Genomic DNA, 16,471 nt, shown 5'->3' on the forward strand with positions numbered 1-16,471 from the left:
CTATGCTGGGGCCCCGCCCCATGGCATGCATGTGATTCCCACTCGGGATGAGACAGGCGGGAGAGAGATGGAGATGCACGCGTGTCAGCTCGGAGGAGATGCTACCGCCAGGCAATCATGAAACTGCAGCCCGGCTGCCCCGCCTCCAGCCACCGGCGCCTCTCTCCTCTCTCCAGGCTTCTAGGGGCCTCGCTACAGACTCCTCTCGCGGTCTCTCCCGCTGTGGAAGCCTGTGGGTTTGTCTTTATCTCCTTCTCCGTCTGTCTTTCTCTGTCTCTGTTTTCCTCTCCTTTACCCCTTTATGCCTTTGTCTCCCTTCTGTCTCTCTAACTACCTCTGACTCTCTCTGTCCATTTGTCTGGTTCCATTTCTCTCTCTGGCTCTGCTTCTCTTTGTGTCTCTATGTCTCTCAGCATCTCTGTCTCTGTCTCTGTCTCTGCTTCCCACTGCTTTTTAATTTTTTTGAAGTATAGTTGCTTTACAGTGATTCTGATGTACAGCAAAATAATTTAGTTATATATATTATACACATAATATATATATTCTCTTTCAGATTCTTTTCCATGACAGGTTATTACAAGATAGTGAATGTAGTTCCCTGTGCCATACAGTAGGTCCTTGTTGTTTATCTATTTTATGTACAGTAGTGGGTATCTGTTAATCCCAAAGTCCCAATTTATCCCTCCCACCCTTTCCCCTTTGGCAACCATAAGTTTGTTTTCTATGTCTCCGAGTCTATTTCTGTTCTGTAAATAAGTTTATTTGTATCATTTCTTTTTAGATTCCGCATGTAAGTGATAGCCTGTGATCCCTCTGCTTTTCTATTTCACTTCCTGTGCCTGTCTCTCTGCCTCCAGGTCCCTCTCTGTGTTTGTCACCGTCTGTCTCTGTCGCTTGCTCTCTGACTGTCTCCGTCTCTTTTCGTTCCCGTCCTCGCTTTGTCTCTCATGCGCTGTCTCTGGGCCTCTCTAAGTTCATTGATGCCTCCGTTTCTCTCTCCTGTTCAGGGGCACAGCTGGGGACAGGCTTGCCCCTCCCAGTTCCACTCCAGCCTCGCTCAGGGGCCAAAGGCCAGAGACACAGAGACTGCGGCTGCCTGAGGGTGTCCGCAGCCAAGGAACAGAGACCTCTAGTCCCAGGCCCTCCACAGCCTCTGTGCCCCAATGCAGGCACCTCTGAAAACCTGAGGGAAGAGAAACAATCTGAGAGACCTTGAATGTTGTAGCCAGAGGAGAGGGAGGGCAAAGGACAGACCGACAGACAGACAGATAGAGAAGGAGGAGGGAGGGGGAATTTTCTACAAACTCAAAGAGATGGAGACAGAAGAGACCCAGGAGTCAGAATCAAGACGTGGAAGTTGGAGCAGAGGGAAATTTTGCCTCCAAAGAGACCACAACTAAAAGAGAAAAGTGGAGAGAAGACTGGGTGTGGGTGATGCCAGGGTGGGCAGTGATGGGTCACAGTGGGAAGGGCACCTGCCTCCAAAAGGAAGTTCTGGGCTGTGGGGGTCTGTTGGTAGCACATGCACGTGGTTCCAGAGCCAGCTCCCTCCAGCCCAGAGGGGAGGTGGTGACTCAGGGCCCCAGCGCTTGCTTCCTGTGACTCAGCTTTGGTCTCAACCCTGGAAGTGGGGAGCGGAGGGGGAGAGGGGTCTCTGTAAAAGAGGGGGAGGGGGAGCACCAGAGGACATCTGTGCCCAGAAGAGGGGGCAGGGCAGCTGCATGGGGCTTTGAGGGGCGGGGGAGCTGCAGGCCTGGACTCCTGGGTCTGAGGGAGGAGGGGCTGAGGGCCTGGACGCCTGGGTCTGAGGGAGGAGGGGCCGAGGGCCTGGACGCCTGGGTCTGTGAGAGGAGGAGACTGGGGGCCAGGATCCTGGGTCTGAGGGAAGAGGGGGCTGTATCCCATACTCCTGGTCCGGGAAGACGAGAAGAACTGATTCCAAAGTCCTTAGGACTTTTCCTTGGCCTCATCCCAGCTGCCCCACCTTCATTCCAGCCCCATCTCCGGGCCTGGAAAGGACCCAGATGCCTTGGGGCCCAGCCGGAAGGGGCCAAGGACAAAGAGTTGTTTAACTCGGCAGGGTGGCGGAGGGGGTGAAGAGGGTGTCTCAGACGGAAAGGTCACTCATCGCCCAGAGCTTGTGCAGGGAAAGGCGGGGCTCAGCCCCGGGGGAAGACATCCTGAAAATCTGAGGCCTGTGGTGGCAAATCTGCCAACCTGTCGTTTGGATTTAGGCATTTGGAGCCTTCGGGGCATTGGGATATTGCCACCTAGTGGTGTTTGGGGAAAACTGCGGGCTCTCTGCTTTTCCTGCCTAGTATCCAGCTATTGAGCATCTACTGAGTGTCAGGTACTGCTCTAAGCGTTGGGGATACAGCAGTAACAACACAGACAACATCCCTGCCCCCATGGATCCTCCCAGCTAAAGGAGGGAGAACCTGTGCTTCTGTCAGTCTCTCTCTTGTTTGCTTTGTCTCTGTGAATCTGCTTCTCTCTCTGTATCTCACTGGCCTTGCTTCTGAGTTTCTGTCTTCAAGTCTTTGTCTCCAAGTTTTATGCCTCCCTGTTTTTATTTTATCCTTTGTATCTCTGTGTTCGCCACCAATTAAAAATTATGTATTTTATTATGTATATATATGTATGTATATATATGTGTGTGTGTATATATACATATATATATCTCACAATCTGGGTGTCTAGAGACTTTGGGCCAATTGGGTTAAGCCTTAACATGGCCATGGTCACTGACTTTATTTTTGGGTGGAACATGATAACGTAATACACATACAGCCTGGTTTAGAGACAAACCTGTGTTCGAGTCTAGCTCTGCTAACCCTAGCAGTGTGTCCTGTGAGACCTGTAAAATGGGGATGATTGTATGGTGTCACAGGGTTGCTTGAGGATTAGGTGAGGTGGAATAACTGGGGTCCTCAGCACAGGACATGGCATATGTTAAGCCCTTGTGGTACATTGTCTCCCAACCTGGCTCCAGTAATTCCTCCTCCTCTGTGCTGGCACGTGGCTTCTCCCACCAACAGGTAGACTCTATGTCCCTTCTCCTTCAATCTGGCTGGCTTGTGACTTGCTTTGACTAATGGAATGTGGGAGAAATGATGCTGGGCCAGTTCCAGGGCCAGTTCTTAAGAGAACTGGAAGCTTTTGCTTTTGTTCTTTTAGAAGACTGCCATGCTGTGAGGAAGCCCAAGCTAGTCGCATGGAGAGGCCATGCAGAGAAGAATCAAAGCACCCTGGCCAAAAGCCCCAGTCCAGACCCATCTGAATGCAGCTGCATGAGTGACCTCCGAAGAGACCAGCAGAAGTGCCCCCATCAACCCTTAGAGTCATAAGAAATAATGCACTTTCTGTTTTAAGACACTAAACTTTGGAGTGGTTTGTTATGCAGTAATAACAATAAATATTAGTCTTCTGTTCACTTTTATGTTTGAAGTTTTCCATAATAAAAAGCATGTATATACATATATATGAATATTATACAAATTTGTATATATGAATAGGTAATAGAATAGATAATGGACATTATACTTTGTAAATTACAGCTAGCGTCATTTTGCTTCTCTCTTTTTGCCTCTGGGTCTTTCTTGACTCTTTCAGCCTCTGCTGGCCTTTCACATTTTCCTGTGTCTCCTTCTCCATCTCTTTCTCTCTATGTGTCTACTCCTATCTTACCAAAAGCTCTCCTGCCACTTTCCCCGCCATTTACCTTGCTCCACCACGTTGGTCTTCTTGCTAATCCTCAGATGCCATGCTCTTTCCTGCCTCTATGTCTTGGTGCCTGCTTCTTCCTCTGCCTGAATACTTTTACCTCCAGTCTTCTCTTGGATCATTCCCTTACTTCCTCTGGTTCTCTTTTCAATATAGTCTCCTCCTTGCCCATCTTTTCAGAAATGATCCTCTCCCACCCCATAAATAACTCTGTATCATATATAATTGCTATGTCTTTGTCATGGCACTTAGGACTACCTAAATGGTCCTGTTTGCTCATTTTTCTAACTGTTCAGGACGGGGATTTCACCATCCCCACTGTTTAGAACATTGCCCGGCACATAGGAGATGCTCAATGGCTGTCTGTTGACGGAATGCTCGTATTCAGTAGTACTGATTGGCTCTCCTTCGACTCTGCCCTCTTACCCTGTTCCACACTGTCCTGAGAGTGGGAACGATGTCATTTCCTCATTCCCCAGTCCTTTGTCTCACCTATTAGTTGAGTTGCTGTCTGTGGTTCTGAGACCCAATGCTGTGGATCTGTCCTTGGTGCTGACCTAGGCTCCCACTGACACTAAGCTGGGGAGGGCAACGGAATCTTAGGAGAAGGGCCATGTGAGCGTGATGCAGGCACTGGACCATCTGGACCACCGAGCGAAACAGGCGTCTGATTTCCAAAGGGAGGGGGTGGCTGCGTCACGGGATTCAACAAGTATTTCTTCTATTTATCTACCTACTCATGCATGCATACATACATATATGTATATTGTTATTGAAAACTTCGGGCGGAAGTGAACAGAAGAGTATAACAAACCCCCACGTACCCATCTAACAAATACCAACTCATGGTTAATTGCATTTCTTCTGTGCCTCCACCCACTTCCTCACTTCCTCTATTATTTTCATGCTAATCCGATACATAATATCATTTAATTATATACTGTACTTTTAATTTTGTTTCTTTGTGGAGGTATGGCTAACACGTTGGAAAGATCACAAATCAGTTTTTTAAATTTTTTTTATGGCTGCATCAGGACTTAGTTGCGGCACACAGGATCTTCCGTTGTGGCGCACTGGCTCCAGAGTGTGTGGGCTCTGTAGTTGTGGCACACAGGTTTAGTTGCCCCGAGGCATGCGGGATCTCAGTTCCCTGACCAGGGATCTAACTTGCGTCCCCTGCGTTGGAAGGCAGATTCTTAACCACTGGATCACCAGGGAGGTCCCAGGGTCATAAATCTTTTTCTTTTTTAATTAAAAAAAAATTTTTTTTGGCTGTGTTGGGTCTTCATTGCTGCACGAGGGCTTTCTCTAGGTGTGGCAAGCGGGGGCTATTCTTCGTTGCAGTGTGTGGGCTTCTCCTTTTGGTGGCTTTTCTTGTTACGGAGCATGGGCTGTAGGGTGCGGGGGCCTCAGTATTTGCAGCATGTGGGCTTCAGTAGTTGTGGCTCATGGGCTTAGTTCCTCCGTGGCATGTGGAATCTTCCTGGACCAGGGATTGAACCTGTGTCCCCTGCATTGGCAGGCTGATTCTTAACAACTGTGCTACCAGGGAAGTCCCCCAAGGTCACAAATCTTAAGTGTACAAATTGATGCCGTTCTACCTGTGTATAGACACATGTGACCATCACCTCAAGCAAGTCATAGTGCATCTGCATCATCACAAGAGGTTCTCCTGTACCCTCTCCCACTTGATACACCAGAGATAGCCAGTATCCTGACCTCTGTCACCAAAGATTTAAAAGCCACAATATGGGAGTCCAGAGACCTAAGCTCTAGTGCTTTTTTTTTTTTCTTTAAGAACTTTTATTGAGGTACAATCGACATACAATAAACTGCATATATTTAAAGTGTACAATTTGATTTTTTTTCTTATTAATAATGTATATATGGCAACCCCAATCTCCCAATTCACCCCCCCAACCCTCCCCCCCACCCCCACTTTCCCCACTTGGTGTCCATACGTTTGTTCTCTGTATCTATGTTTTTATTTCTGCCTTGCAAACCTGTTGATTTGTACCATTTTTCTATATTCCGCATATATGTGTTAATATACGATATTTGATTTTCACCTAGGCTCTAGTCTTGACTTTGCTGTTGGCATTAGTATTTTATTTTTATTTTTTGGTATGCAATATACTGTACATGCAGAAAGTGCATACAATATAGAAATATATATTAGACAAATGATTACATTCTCGGACCCCCATGAAATCACTACACACTCAGAGAGAATACTGCCGCTCCCCAGAATCTTCCTGTGTGCTTCTTTATGACCACAGCCCACTTCCCAATCTCCAGAGGAAGCCACTATCCTCAAGCATGAGGAACTTTACTCCTCAGCCCTTATACACTCTGTTTCCTCAGTCCTTCCTTCTCCTTCCAAGCCCATCCACACTAAGTGGCCCCTGACTCTGGAGATCATGAATGAGAGACCCCATCACCAGCCTCTCCCTGGTCTCCTGCCTCCAGTCTCACTCCCCCAATCTGTCCCCTGCAAGTCACAGGAGAGCTTCCCATCTCCTAGCTTTGACCGTGCCTCTGCCCTGCTCGAAGCCCTTCTGTGGATCCCATTGGATGCAGAATAAGTTCAAGAAACTTTAGCCTCATCTGACACGTTAAGCCCCTCAGGGGAGCTGCCATCCTCTTCATCCTCATCTTCCTTTCTCACATTTTGTGCACAGACCAAGCCTTTCTGCCCTCCTCCCTTCCTCCTGCTCCTTTGCCAATTCCTACTTGTCATTTAGGTGTCTTCTGAGAGATCTGTTCCTATGAGAAGCCTTCCCTGGTCTTCCTCTTCGGAGCTCCACTTGACCCCCATACTTTATAATTTACCAACCATCATCCTCCAGGTTTGTGGCTGTCTCTTTCCAGACCAGGAAGGAGGACAGGGTTGGGTCTGACTCATTGCTGGGTCCCTGGCATCACCTGGCTCAGAAGAATAGGTTATAAATGTTTGCCGACTGTCCCTCCCTGCAGCTCCCTCTGCCTCTGACTTGTTCCTGCTTCCATCCTGTTGTCCCTCTCCCATTTAACAAATGTTTCCTAGAATCAAGGACATAGAGAACAGACTGATGGTTGCCAAGGGGGAGGGAGTTGGGGGAGAGTTGGAGCGGGAGGTTGGGGCTAGCAGATATAAGCTTTTATATATAGGGTGGATAAACAACAAGGTCCTACTGTATAGCACAGAGAACTATATTCAATATCCTATGATAAACCGTAATGGAAGAGAATATTAAAAAATAATGAATCACCCAGCCCAGAATGAATTCCAAGTGTTTGTTGAATCTCTATTGAGAGTACTTCTGCATCTGTGTCTCTGTCTTTGCATGGGCTTGTCCTTCTGCCTGGAATGCTGTTCCTGTCTCTGAAAGTATGTCCATATGGCATACTTTAAGACCTGTCACCAGGTTCTCCTGCCTCTGGCACCAGCCCCAGTGTATCCCTCCCCCAGTGCTGGCTCCTCTTGATCCTGTACGTCCCTCCACCGCAGGCTTGTGGCTGTCTGAATACAGATCTGCCTCTTCCATCAGACTGGAAGTTCCTCCAGACCTGGGACTCTCCTCCGTGGCCAGGAACATAGGCAGATCTCAGTGAATGATGGATACCAGTGTGTACAAAATCAAGTTTGGTAATGCTGTTTCTCTACCACCTTTCACTTGCATTTCCAAGATGTGTGTCTGAAGCACTGCTCTGTGTATCACTGGAAATTTGGAGGATGAGGGCTCCCCTCACTCCTCCCACCGCACATAAAGTTCCTCTCCAGGACATCCGAATGTCTCCTCCTCTATTGTGTGTTCCACATAGCATCACCTTTGACCAGGGAACTCCTTACACAGTCAGTGAAGTGTGACTACGACTCACACCCATAGATTTCACCGGTCTTGCCTCACACCCCATTACCTAGAAGAAGCTCACCTGGTAAAACAATGGAATGACTCAGTTCTTGTTGCCAACTGGTAGTCGACACCCTGAAAGGATGGGGTTCTGTCTTACAGGATGCAGCATATGCTTTTTAAAAAATTTTTTGGCTGCATTGGGTCTTCGTTGCTGTGCATGGGCTTCCTCTAGTTGCGGTGAGTGGGGGCTGCTCTTCGTTGTGGTGCGTGGGCTTATCACAGCGGTGGCTTGTCTTGTTGCAGAGCATGGGCTCTAGGGGCGCAGGCTTCAGTAATTGTGGCTCTTGGGCTCTAGAGCGCAGGCTCAGTAGTTGTGGTGCACCAGCTTAGTTGCTCCACGGCATGTGGGATCTTCCCAGACCAGGGATCAAACCCGTGTCCTCTGCATTGGCAGGTGAGTTCTTAACCACTGCGCCACCAGGGAAGTCCCACAGCACGTGCCTTGAGTGCTGTCTTCCCGCCACCCCCGCCCCCAGCCTGAATACATGATTATCAAACGGGTGGCAGTGAAGTCCCTGAGATCCATCTAGGGGAACGGATTCATGATCTCTGGAAGAAAAGAATTTCTCCTCGGGATCAATAACAAGTTGTTACTCAGGTTTAAGCAGAACATAACAGTTTATTAGAGAGCAGTTAGAGAGGGTACAATAGCTTCTGGCACAGACACCAGAACGGGGTGGAGAGACCCCAGAAGGAGCCTTACATGTGTGTCTTTTATACCCAAAATAGAAGAGTTCCTTGTAAATTTTACAATCATTTTAGATAAACGCCAAAGAGAGCTCTAAGATTTAGTGAATGCCTCCCTGCACCTGGTAACTATCACTCCAGGTTATTATTAGCTCACAAGAGTCAGAATGTCTCCTTGTAAGTTTCAGAAACATTTAGATAAACACCAAGGAGAGAGCGAGAGCTTTAAGATTTGGTGATGCCAACTATCATTCTGGTTTAGTTTGTGTGTTTATGTGATTAAAGAGGAAGGGTTATAAATTCTAAGATACATGAGATGTATACAATGGGCCCATAAATTCTCCTAATTGGGTGTCTCTTCTTGCTTAAGCTTATCTTATTCCCATCATATCCCTCTCAGCAGGGGCCCCTCTCACTATTACACAAAGCACCCACTTGTAGAACTTTTGCCTCCCATCCCCATGGCTTTGAGCTCTGCTGGTTTGGAGGTCTTGGTTCCCAAGGAAAGAATGCTTCCTGCTTCCACTAGAGGACACAGCAGTGCTTCCACTGAATGGGAAGGTGAGACGGTCATCCGGCCATTTGGGGCTCCTCACGCCACTGAACCAACAGGCAAAGAAGAGAATTACTTTATTTGCTGGGGTGATGGACCTCAATTACCATGGGGAAATTGGGTTCCTGCTGCAGAGTGGAGCCAAGGAAGGCCGTGTCTGGAACCCAAGGCATTCTCTGGAGCACTTCTTAGAGTTTCCATGTCCCATAGTGTAAGTAACCCCCTCAAACAAAAATGCAGGGCCATTAAGGATTTAGACCTTTCAGGAATGAGGGTTTGGGTCTCCTAACTTGATAAATAACACCAGCCAGCTGAGAGCAAAGGAAACTTGGAATGAATAATGGAAGAAGGGAATTAAATGTATCAATATAGCCTTGTGACCAGTTACAGAAATGCAAACTGTATTAGGTATGCATATTTTCTTCTTTGCTTTTTTTCCCCTTCTTCTTTTCTTTGCTTGCTTCCTTCCTTTCCTTTCTCCCTTCCTTTATTTTTCTCTTTTCATGTATGTCTACCCATTTCTTTTCATCTTGCCTGTTCTTTCCCTTTATTATTTTATATAAGGATTATGGGTGGTGGTCCTGATGTTCATAAATTACATTTTTTAAATTGAAGTATAGTTGATTTACAATGTTGTGTTAGCTTCAGGTGTAACGCAAAATGATGATATATCTATAAGGCAAAATATATATATTCTTTTTCACATTCTTTTCCATTATAGTTTATTATAAGATATTGAATATACTTCCCTGTGCTATACAGTGGGACCTTGTTGGTTGTCTATTTTATATATAGTAGTGTTTATATGTTAAATTAGAATGTTTCCCTCCCCCCACCTTTCCCCTTTGGTAACCATAAGTTTGTTTTCTACGTCTGTGGGTCTATTTCCGTTTTGTATATGAGTTCATTCGTATCATTTTTTTAGATTCCATATATAAGCCATATTATATATTTGTCTTTCTCCATCTGGCTTATTTCACTTAGTGTGATAATCTCTTGGTCCATCCATGTTGCTGCAAATGGCATTATTTCATTCTTTTTTATGGCTGACTAGTATTCCATTGTGTATATATACACCACATCTTCTTTATCCATTCATCTGTTGATGGACCTTTAGGTCAGTTCCATGTCTTGGCTACTGTAAATAGTGCTGCAATGAACATTGGGGTGCATGTATCTTTTTTTCCTTTAAATAAATCATTTATTTATTTATTTATTTTTATTGGCTGCATTGGGTCTTTGCTGCTGCTCTTGGGCTTTCTCTAGTTGTGGCAAGTGGGAGCTACTCTTCGTCGTGGTGCACAGGCTTCTCATTGCAGTGGCTTCCCTTGTTGTGAAGCACTGGCTCTAGGTGTGCAGGCTTCAGTAGTTGTGGCACTTGGGCTCCGTAGTTGTGGTACACAGGCTTAGTTGCTCCACAGCATGTGGGATCTTCCTGGACCAGGGCTCGAACCCGTGTCTCCCCTGCATTGGCAGGCAGATTCTTAACCACTGCCCACCAGGGAAGTCCCTGGGGTACATGTATCTTTTTGAATTATGGTTTTCTCTGGGTATATGCCCAGGAGTGGGATTGCTGAGCCATCTGGTAGTTCCATTTTTAGTTTTTTAAGGAACCTCCATACTGTTCTCCATAGCGGCTGCACTACTTTTACATTCCCACCAGCAGTGTAGGAGGGTTCCTTCCTAAATTAAAAATTTATCAGTAGCATCCATTCTACTTTTTTACTGCCTTCTCCCTCTTACCAAAACCAGATATTTCTTGTGCACTGCAGTTAGGAGACAGCAATGAGTAGGTATTGAATGAGTATTTTAAAATGACTAAATATTCAAACAGATGATCACATATCAAGATGACAGAGAGAGGGAATTCATTAAATCCTGACCACAACCACTGTTAAGTAGGTCTTGTCATTATTGTAGGTTTTACTTTCGCCTCTGCCTGACAAGTGAGGAAACGGTCTCAGCGAGATGAAGTAACTTGCCCAAGGTCACCCACAGGCAAAACGCTACAGCTGGAATTCAAACCCATGCAGCCTGGCTCCAGACTCTGGAGGGGAGAGCCTGGGACCAGGAAACCCACAACCAGGAAATGGGGTTGTGGGGATCCTGGGCCTGGCTGGTGCGCAGCAAACAATAGCTGTGATCAGGTGTGCTCCTCATGCGGGGTGGGATGTGGCTGTGTCTCCCCACCCCGGGATGCTGGGGACCTTGCCAGATTTCCCCCAGGCCTGCTGACCAGGTAAGGGCTGGGCATCAGTAGGGAAGCAGGAGGGGGAGAGACAGACAGACAGACAGACAGACAGACAGACAGACAGGAATGCAACTCTTATTCTCCACATTCCAGGGACTGAAGCAGTGAGGAAGGGATGCGTGTGCCCTTCCCCCAGCATCCTGCTCAGGAAGAGGCTCCAGGGGCTGGCTATGAGGAGAGCCCAGGGAGTCCCCCCAGAGTGCCAACCAGCAGGGAGACCATGGGGAGCAGGACCGTGACGTGGGCTGCCCCAGGAGCGACGGTGGCCGAGCCGCTCCTGAAGAACTGGACCATGGAGTCATTGTTGCAGAGGTGGTCCTTACAGCAGGAGCCACGGAGGTCAATGTTTGTCCAGGGGCTGCTGGTGCCGTCGATGGTGCAGGAGGGCCGGTGGCAGGTTCTGATGTACACAGGGACTGAGAAAGAGCCTGGGAGAGGGGCGGTGAGGAGGGGTCAGAACTGAGGGAGGCAGCTGCACCTGACCCTCCACCTCAGAAGCCACGGCCATGACTGGGTCCTCAGACTTACTTCCATCCCCCTCCTTAGACCAGAGCCATGCCTCCTCCCTCAGGCCAGGACCATGCCTCCTTCTTTAGACCAGGGCAGTGTTTCTCCCTCCACACCCCTTGCCCAGGCCCTCTCACCTCCCAGCCCTTCACCAAGGGTCATTCGGCCATTGCCCTGGAAGCAGACGCTTTGGTCCTTGTGACACTGGACCCGCCGGGACTTCTCTGGGGTGCAGTCCTTCGGGTGGATTCCCACGCAGGCGTAGCACTCGGCGCCGCTGAGCGTTGGCGGGTTGGGCGCTGGCAAGAGAGCATGGATGCACACTCAGGTCGTGGTATCCGGTACGGTTGTGCGGGGTGTGCACTGCGCCAGGGCTCCCGCCCGGCCCCACTTGAGAATCGGAATCCTAGCGCGCCCAGCGGAGGCCACACCTCTTCCTGCGCACGCGTGTGAGCGCTGTAGGCCGGGGCCCCTCCCAGCCCTGTACAGTCCCGCTCCACACCCAGCTCCGCCCTCAGGCATACCTGGGCTCAGATTGGGGATGGAGTCGTGGGTCTGGAAGTTCACGTTGCAAAAGTCGGTCCCGCAGCCGCGCACCACCGAGTAGTCGGGTGGCAGAGCCTTTTCATTCGTCTGCATGTGGCTCGTAGCCGGGCCTGTCCAGCAGCCCTTCTGTACCATGGTCAGTGAGGCGCGGTACCCTGGGGGCGGGGGGATGGGGTCTGGTGCGCTGCCTCCTCCCCAACCTTCCTTCTCCTCTCCCACGCCCCCTCATCTCCACCTGTCTCCCTCTAGTCTCAAGTCTCTCGCTCCTCCATCTCCTCTCCTCTCCCTCAACCTGGCTCCATCCTCGGCCCTGCCCTTCTCTTTTCTCCTTCGCTTCCTCTCCAACTCTGCGTTCCCTTACACCGCCTGCCCTTGCCCCTTCCCATCTCCTTTCATCACCAACCCTTTCCTCCTCCTCCTTTTTCCTCCCTCCCCTCTTCCTCCTTTCTGCCCCTCTCCCACTTCCTCCTCCCACCTCTGCCCCCTCATCTCCCCTTTCTTTCTCTCCCTTCTCCTCCTCCCTCCACCTCCCCATCTCTATCCTGACCTTTCCTCTCCTCTTCTACCCAATTGCTCCCCAACCCCTTGTCTCCTCCTCCACCCCCATCCCCAACCCCTCCCTAGCTAATCTTTCATCCTTGTCCTTGTCCTTGTCCCCCGCCCCCCCTTTTTTCCTGCGCTTCCTGCCCCTCACCAGTGTTCAGGGACAAGACAGCCTCAGAGCATCCAAGGAGACAGGAGACATTTTGGAGTTTCATGCCACTGAGGTCAAAGGGCCCGAAGAAGACGTGTTGAAAGCGGTAGCACTGAATGGCTTGGGACCCTGGAGAGAGGAGCAGGGGTGGGGTGAGAGGAACAAGGCCAAGGATGAGCCTGTGCAAGGAACTTGGGCTCCACCCTGCAGATGAGAGCCACATGGGCCAGGCTCTTCTGCTGTGAGGGGAGACAGGCCTTGTTGCTTTGCGAGAAGCAGGGTCTGCTGCTGTGGCTGGTCATGACTGTATCTACCTCTTGGCACAGTAATGGCCTCTGCACCTGCCAGTCCAGTTTTTTTTCCCCCGGCTGTTCCAAATCCCCACCCTCTTTCAGGAAGCCTTCTAAGACTTCGATAAAGGAGGAAGTGATTCATTCCTGCTCTGCCTATCCCTCTGCCAACTAAACTCACCATATCCAGTAGCACTAAAAGGCCACTAATGGAAAACAAACACTCCAGTACAGGCACTGGGATGTGCAGTCTCAAGCTACAAACACACACACACAGCCAGCCCCAGCCATACAGATACACGCACAGAACACTTAAACACTGATGTAAACGCAAAATAACAAAACTGACACAGGCTCATGCAAATCTCACAGATACACACAGAGTATCCTGAATGTGTCCATGTAGAGTTCTACATCCACACACAAAATAAGTACCACCCAGACCCTCCAACAGAAACCTCCCAAACCAAGGCCCAGCATCTCACACATGCAAAATCACACTTACAGACAGAAAAATGTGTGGATACAGAAACAATCACAAGACACAGACCCAGGAACAAAGGAAGTCATACCCAGAGAGAGACAAATACAGACCCAAGAATCACAGACATATAAATCAGATGAGAGCCTGCAATTAGGTGAAGCTAGAGATACGCAAAAAAAGAGGCCTACAAAGACAGACAACTTAAAATCATATTCAGACGCAAGATACATAGAGACACACAACAGATACACAGAGAGACAGACACACATCGAAATATCCAAACACACATACTCAGAGAGAAATACAGGCCTACCAGCCATAGAGATGCACAAACACAAAGAGAAATAGAGATGCAAAATTATACACACATCTCTTTTACAAAGCAAGTGAGACTCAGAGATTAACGGAGCCATAAAAGCATACGTTCAAACACCCAGACATCAAAACCTGGTACAGATAAACATGCATAAGCACAGAGACCCACAGGACACACTGACACATGGACACAGAGAGAAATCGAACTCTCTCCTGTAGATGAGCGTGCGCTCACGCGCACACACACACACACACACATTAAGTTGTTGTGTGCAGGCATAACTTCCTTCCCACCTCTCAAATCCCCAGCCTTTGTAGCCACTTCAGTCCTGATATGACTGTGTCCCTGTCCTCACCCAAACTAGGGGAAGGGGTTGCCTGAGGATGAGGCCAAGGTTTCCTGCCAGTCCTGGAAAGAGCCCCCGTGGCTCCCCAGAAGTGGCTTTGAATGAGGACATGGGCAAGAGGATGAGAAAGGCTGGAGCAGTGGACCAGAGACACTGGAAGAAATGAGTGATATGGGAAGAACAGAGGAGGGGAAGAGAAGGGGCGAGGACATGGTCTTCAGGCTTCTCCCCGACCAAGACCCAGGAGTCCAGGCCCCCAGGCCCTCCTCCCTCAGACCCAGGAGTCAGGGCCCCTGGGTCGCTCCTCCGTGAGTCCCTGGAATCCGGCCCCCACTCTCTGCTCCCTCAGACCCAGGAGAGTCCAGCTTTCCCCCACCCGACTGCCCTCTTACCACTGGACCCAAAAGTCTGAATACCTGTCGGGCAGAGGACAGCCCCAAAGAGGCACAGCAGGATGGCTCTTGGGACTTCCATTGCCAGGTTGTTGTCCTGACTTGAGACACGGAGGACAGCTCCTCCTGCCTGGCTGGTTCTCCCAGCAAAGGCCCAGGAATCCTGGCTATACCTAGCCTGGCAGGCATTCCTCCACCCCCCGCCCTCCCTCGCTTGGGCTGGTCTCCTCCTAGATAATCATGATGGGGCCTGGACTCCTGGGTGTGAGGGAGGAGGGAGCTAGGGGCCTGTAACCCTGTAACCCTTGGGGGGATTTGTAAGCTCTTTCTACCCTGTTCCCCAAAACTGTGTTCTAGTCTGAGGCTGGCACACATGGCCTCTTGATTTCTCTCCTCTTCCTCTGCCCCAGCACATACCACCTGTATGGGACCACGTCTCCAGACCCAGAGACACAAACATCACCTTCTCCCTGAAGGCTTCTCTGACCTGCCCCGCCCCCCTACAGTCATCCACCCACCCTCAATCATCCACCCACCCTCAGCCTCAAGTACCTCCCTGTCTCCCAAGCCTTGGTCACTCTGGGTTGGGCTCGTGTCTGTCACCCCATCAGGCTGTGAACTCCTCAGACGCCTCAGGGGATGTTTGTGATGTTGTAGGAATGAATGAATCGAGGAACTTAAAAACAAACTGACAGGGAGATAGAGACTCCCAGAGAGGCAGTTACACGTGGGATGCAAAAAAAGATACATTCAGTGTGGACAGATACAGATGTAGACACACAGACAAATGCAGACGTGATGAATGGGACATGCCCACAGAAGGCGTTTAATACATTTTTATTAGATTATTAAATGAATGAATTTTAAAACACCGGAGGAGACAGAGACACAGGCAGATGACTGGAGGGATATACTATCCCCCGAGGATGCAGATGTGACAGTCAGACACCAGGCAGATGGGGACTTCCAGATGGATGCCCCCTACCCCCCCACAAACCGGGCAGTGGGAGCTGATGCCAGGTAGGCATCTCCTGATTCGCCTTGCTTCTTGCGCTGGGATCACACCTACTCACTGTGCTACGCAAGGCGGGCACCGGGCATGTGTAGAGACCTAGGGTTGCGAACCCACAGATGAATGGGCAGAGGTGACATAATGGCGGTAACCAGGACAGCTTTAATTGTCTCCTGAGCTTGACTAAACTTGACATGGACGTCTTCTTGACTACAGGCCCCCAATCTCCCTTTTCTTAGAGCATTTACTTTAGAAAACTTGTCACTGCTGATTCTTTCTCTGTCCCTTTGAAATGTAGGTAAATTTCCTCCCAGCCTCTTGCCAGTTTTACAGCCTAGGAATGTCTTTCTTGGGGGACCTGGGAGCCATCTCTTTGAAATGTCATCATCAAGGAAGACAGGACTCCTGTCCCTCAGGCCCTGTGGGAGGGTAGGAGCCAAACTTGAATCAGTGGCAATTAGCAAACACGGATACCTAATTACAGAGGAAAACATCTGTAAACTCAGTAGTAAGTCAGCGTGCTAGACCATCCCATGGACCAACCTCTCACCAGCTCATCCAGCGCTGAAAACCCCTCCCACCTTTTGTTTCAGTGGAGTTGAGTTCCGTCTCTCTCTCCTATTGTCATAGTCTTGAATAAAGTCTCCTGTGCCTGTTTAACTTTGTTCAGCACAATTTTGCTTTGACAACAAGTGCCCAGGCACTGTGGATACTCACCAGGGTTCTGGACTCACCATCGTCTTGCCAAACCCTGCTCCTCCGGACAGGCCTCCC

At 49.3% G+C, this 16,471-nt stretch overlaps 1 protein-coding gene across 1 annotated transcript; it reads right to left on the minus strand.

Annotated features, from left to right (window-relative positions):
• Positions 1-8,227: 8,227 nt before the first annotated feature.
• On the minus strand, positions 8,228-15,079 carry LYPD5 (LY6/PLAUR domain containing 5). Its single transcript, XM_057712911.1, has 5 exons — positions 14,710-15,079; positions 12,858-12,986; positions 12,142-12,318; positions 11,755-11,916; positions 8,228-11,538 (listed from the first exon to the last, which is right to left on the minus strand). Exons 1-5 carry the CDS (start codon positions 14,765-14,767, stop codon positions 11,279-11,281), a joined length of 786 nt encoding a protein of 261 aa, XP_057568894.1. The 5' UTR covers positions 14,768-15,079; the 3' UTR covers positions 8,228-11,278.
• Positions 15,080-16,471: the final 1,392 nt, after the last annotated feature.

Source organism: Hippopotamus amphibius, chromosome 16 (genome assembly GCF_030028045.1).
Source record: "Hippopotamus amphibius kiboko isolate mHipAmp2 chromosome 16, mHipAmp2.hap2, whole genome shotgun sequence".
NCBI lineage: Eukaryota > Metazoa > Chordata > Mammalia > Artiodactyla > Hippopotamidae > Hippopotamus > Hippopotamus amphibius.

Bases quoted from the DNA above. Each gene is read 5' to 3' on its own strand.
- LYPD5 (XM_057712911.1), bottom strand. From the start codon at position 14,767: ATGGAAGTCCCAAGAGCCATCCTGCTGTGCCTCTTTGGGGCTGTCCTC. The intron at 12,319-12,857 runs GTGAGGGGCAGG...CCCCGCCCCCAG, and splicing joins TGTCTTGTCCCTGAACACTG to GGTACCGCGCCTCACTGACC. The intron at 11,917-12,141 runs GTATGCCTGAGG...CTCTCTTGCCAG, and splicing joins CATCCCCAATCTGAGCCCAG to CGCCCAACCCGCCAACGCTC.